The 3,900-nt window shown below is 52.3% G+C and overlaps 1 protein-coding gene across 1 annotated transcript; it reads left to right on the plus strand.

Annotated features, from left to right (window-relative positions):
• The first annotated feature begins 1,746 nt into the window (after window positions 1-1,746).
• Window positions 1,747-3,581, plus strand: LOC123162317 (endoglucanase 21). Its single transcript, XM_044580113.1, has 4 exons — window positions 1,747-2,394; window positions 2,496-2,750; window positions 2,937-3,286; window positions 3,359-3,581. Exons 1-4 carry the CDS (start codon window positions 1,747-1,749, stop codon window positions 3,579-3,581), a joined length of 1,476 nt encoding a protein of 491 aa, XP_044436048.1.
• The last annotated feature ends 319 nt before the right edge of the window (window positions 3,582-3,900 follow it).

Here is a 3,900-nt window from a genome sequence, read left to right on the forward strand (position 1 = left end):
ACTCGCTAGGATGAGACATCCATGGACCGGATGCCCACGACAGAGATGCAGCAATCAATTAGTAATTTTACATACGTGATGTGCCTTTCATTGGTGTAAATTCAGTGATAATAATACTTTGTTGGGGCTACAAGATCTCTAATTACTTCAGGCAATACCCAAATGGCCAAAACATACCCTCACCAATGAAATTTCTTGCAACAGAATTGACATGCCAACCTAGAAATTAGCTCCTAAAAGTTGTTTTTTTCAATTAGTTTCCCACCATACAAATTTACATCCTGATTAGCTTCGTGGAACTTGCTAGCCTATAGCTACGCAAGGTTCTCAAACCAAAACAATTTACTGAAAATAAGACAATGGTGTCGCTCGAAATATTTTGATAGAAAAAGGTATTGAGTGCATATTTTCCCTGTTCGGGAAACAGGTTGCATCTCACACTCTCTTTTGCCTTACAATTCTGTTGTTCTCGTTGGAGCAACATGAACAAGTAACATCTAGCCTATACTGGCTGACCCTAACCTCATCCACATATGGGACTCGAGGGTCCCTAGTCGGGTGAGGGTGTTTGGATGGTTGTTCTACCTCGACGGGCTTAACACTCGAGCCAATCTACGCCATAAGTCCATCATCGAGACATCATCCTGTCCCCGTTGCGGCAGTGCGCCGGAGGATCGTGCTCACCTCTTCTTCACTTGCCCCGCTGTCATCGCCATATGGGACGCGCTCGGACTACACCCGGTCTCCTCACCGCTTTCAGAGCTGTGGAGCACGCCATGTCACCCCACCCTACCGCAGTCCGTGTGGCCATTCATCCTTCTGCTTCTACTCTGGAAAATTTGGGATGCAAGGAATGCTATGACCTTCAGAGGGGTTAACCAAACCCCACTTGATGTAATTAGGGCAGTCATCTCCGACCTCGCTCTCTGGTCACACCGCCTCTCAAAGGCGGAACAAATAATCCATGCCGGTCTGTGGCGGGATTTCTTCTCCTCTCGTCTTACCTAAAACTTTGTCGAGTACACTTTTTGAAATATATTCAGGTGGGAAGCCTTTCCCCCCAGTGACAGTTTCAAAAAAAAAAAAAACATCTAGCCTATACTTGCCTCTACGTTGACCAGAACATAGTCTACATCTGAACTTAGAATGCGATATGCATTATGCATATGCATCCACACGGTTGTTGGTGCACGACGCAAGTCAACCCTGCCTTGCCAGCATTGTTATTTTATCTAGAGTTTTCTAATTAGTCTACCTCCATATATAGTATAGATCATAATTAAACTATTAATTCTCCACCTCCAGCTCACTACGGACAGGAAGAATAACCATCACCAACCAGGTACATGTTACAAGCTCTTCATCGTCCACTGACTATCACCTAGGTACATGTTACTACCTCTTAATCATCCACTGACCATACATTTTTGTGTACTAGATACACATCCATGTTGCTCCTACCTCTTCGTCACCACTCCACCCAGTTATACATGTTACCCAACAATCTTTTATAGTACGCGTACTAGCTAGATCCGGCCGTTGGATCCAGTAATCATTGATTACCACCTGGTATTACGAGTCAGACAAGCGTAACCGCCAAACCGCCTGGTATTAAGATGTGGGGTTTCAGTAAAGATGGTCAACCGGGGAGATAGCATATGATGATCAGTTCTTATAAAAGCGAGGACCAAAGGAGCAGGAGAAGCACAACAGAGTTAAACCCAGAGAGAAAGCAGAAGAGCACACATGGCGACAAGAACCAAAATGCTCTTGTCCCTTGCCATCTGTGTCGTGCTCGCACTCGTGCACCTTCCGATCACCACGGCTGGCGGTGGCGAGGGGGCGGCGCCATTCAACTACAAGAAGGCGCTCCACAGTAGCCTCCTGTACTTCGAGGCGCAGCGATCGGGCCGCCTGCCGCACAACCAGCGCGTCAAGTGGCGCGGCCACTCCGGCCTCGCCGACGGCCTGCAGCAAGGCGTGGACCTCGTGGGCGGGTACTACGACGCCGGTGACAACGTCAAGTTCGGCCTGCTGATGGCGTTCACGGTCACCATGCTGTCGTGGAGCGCCATGGAGTTCGCGGACGACATCACGGCCACCGGCGAGTGGCGGCACGTGCTGGAGGCCATCAAGTGGGGCACTGACTACTTCATCAAGGCGCACACCGAGCCGTACGTGCTCTGGGCCGAGGTCGGTGACGGCGACACCGACCACTACTGCTGGCAGCGGCCCGAGGACATGACCACGTCGCGGCAGGCTTACAAGGTCGACCGCGACAACCCCGGCTCCGACCTCGTCGGCGAGACCGCCGCGGCGCTGGCCGCGGCCTCCATGGTGTTCCGCCGCTCCAACCCCCACTACGCACAAGTTCTCCTCCACCACGCCGAGCAGGTGCATAGACATATGCAACGCCATTGTTGGTCGCTCTGTTGTACATGAAACATGCAATGCAACTCTGTTTACTAACGTGTGATGTTACGTGCATATGGCAGTTGTTCGAGTTCGGGGACAAATACAGGGGCAAGTACGACAGTAGCATCGGCGAGGCGTATAGCTACTACGCGTCGGTGAGCGGGTACGGCGACGAGATGCTGTGGGCGGCGCTGTGGCTGCACCGGGCGACAGGGAAGGCGAGCTACCTGGACTACGCCGTGGACATGGCCGACGAGTTCGGCGGCACCAGCTGGGCCATCACGGAGTTCAGCTGGGACGTCAAGTACGCCGGCCTCCAGATCCTGGCCACCAAGGTGAGCATCAGCTGTACATGACTGCTCAACAAATTAACTAGTTATTCTCTACTTTTATATTGCACCATTGTTTCTTCGGGCCGGTGGTATGGCATGCACGATCGAAAATGTTTTGCTCACATATATTTCTTCAGAAAACCAAATCTCTGGACAAAATGTGTTTTTTAACGTGTCGTGTCATTTTAGGTGCTGCTGGAAGGGAAGCACCCGGAGCACAAGGCGACGCTGGAGAAGTACAAGGCCAAGGCGGAACACTACCTCTGCGCCTGCCTCAACAAGAACGGCGACGCCGGCAACGTCAACCGCACGGCCGGCGGCATGCTCTTCGTCCGGCAGTGGAACAACATGCAGTACGTCACCAACGCCGCATTCCTCCTCACCGTCTACTCCCGCTACCTCACCTCCGCGGGACAGGAGCCGCCGGTTCTGCAGTGCCCCGACGGGCCGGCACACGCCGACGAGCTGCGGTCCCTGGCACGGGCGCAGACCGACTATGTCCTTGGCGCGAATCCTGCCGGCGTGAGCTACTTGGTTGGGTACGGCCCGCGGTTCCCGCGGCGGATGCACCACCGTGGCGCGTCCACCGTGTCCCACCGCGGCGACGGCAGGTTCATTGGGTGCATGCAGGGGTATGACAACTGGTTCCTCCGGAGGGGGGCGAACCCAAACGTGGTCGTCGGCGCCATCGTCGGCGGGCCGGACCACCTCGACCGGTTCAGGGACAGGCGCGACAACTACATGCAAACGGAGGCGTGCACGTACAACACCGCGCCCATGGTTGACATCTTCGCACACTTGCACGGCGAAATGGCCATCACGAAGAAAAGCTGAACAGGAAGAATTCTAAGATGGCTCTTCTAAGATTAGTGTGCAGTTTTACAAAACTGATCTGGATGTTTTTCCGTGGGTTTAGTTTAACTGTTGGAGTGTTCATATTAGTAGAGAGTATAGAGAGTGCAGAGTAGGGGTGCATGTGGTTTGCAAACAAGATGGATACTACTCCTAGATTGCATGGCTACAAAGGCCGGCATTTTAAGGTGAACATGATTGAACTTTTTTTTTATCAGCTCGCTATTGTTTCGAATTATATGCAGCAAAACAATCGTTAAACAAAGCCCTACTAGAAAATGGACTCCACCTCATGCGGACA

The sequence above is a fragment of the Triticum aestivum genome, chromosome 7B, assembly GCF_018294505.1.
Source record: "Triticum aestivum cultivar Chinese Spring chromosome 7B, IWGSC CS RefSeq v2.1, whole genome shotgun sequence".
NCBI lineage: Eukaryota > Viridiplantae > Streptophyta > Magnoliopsida > Poales > Poaceae > Triticum > Triticum aestivum.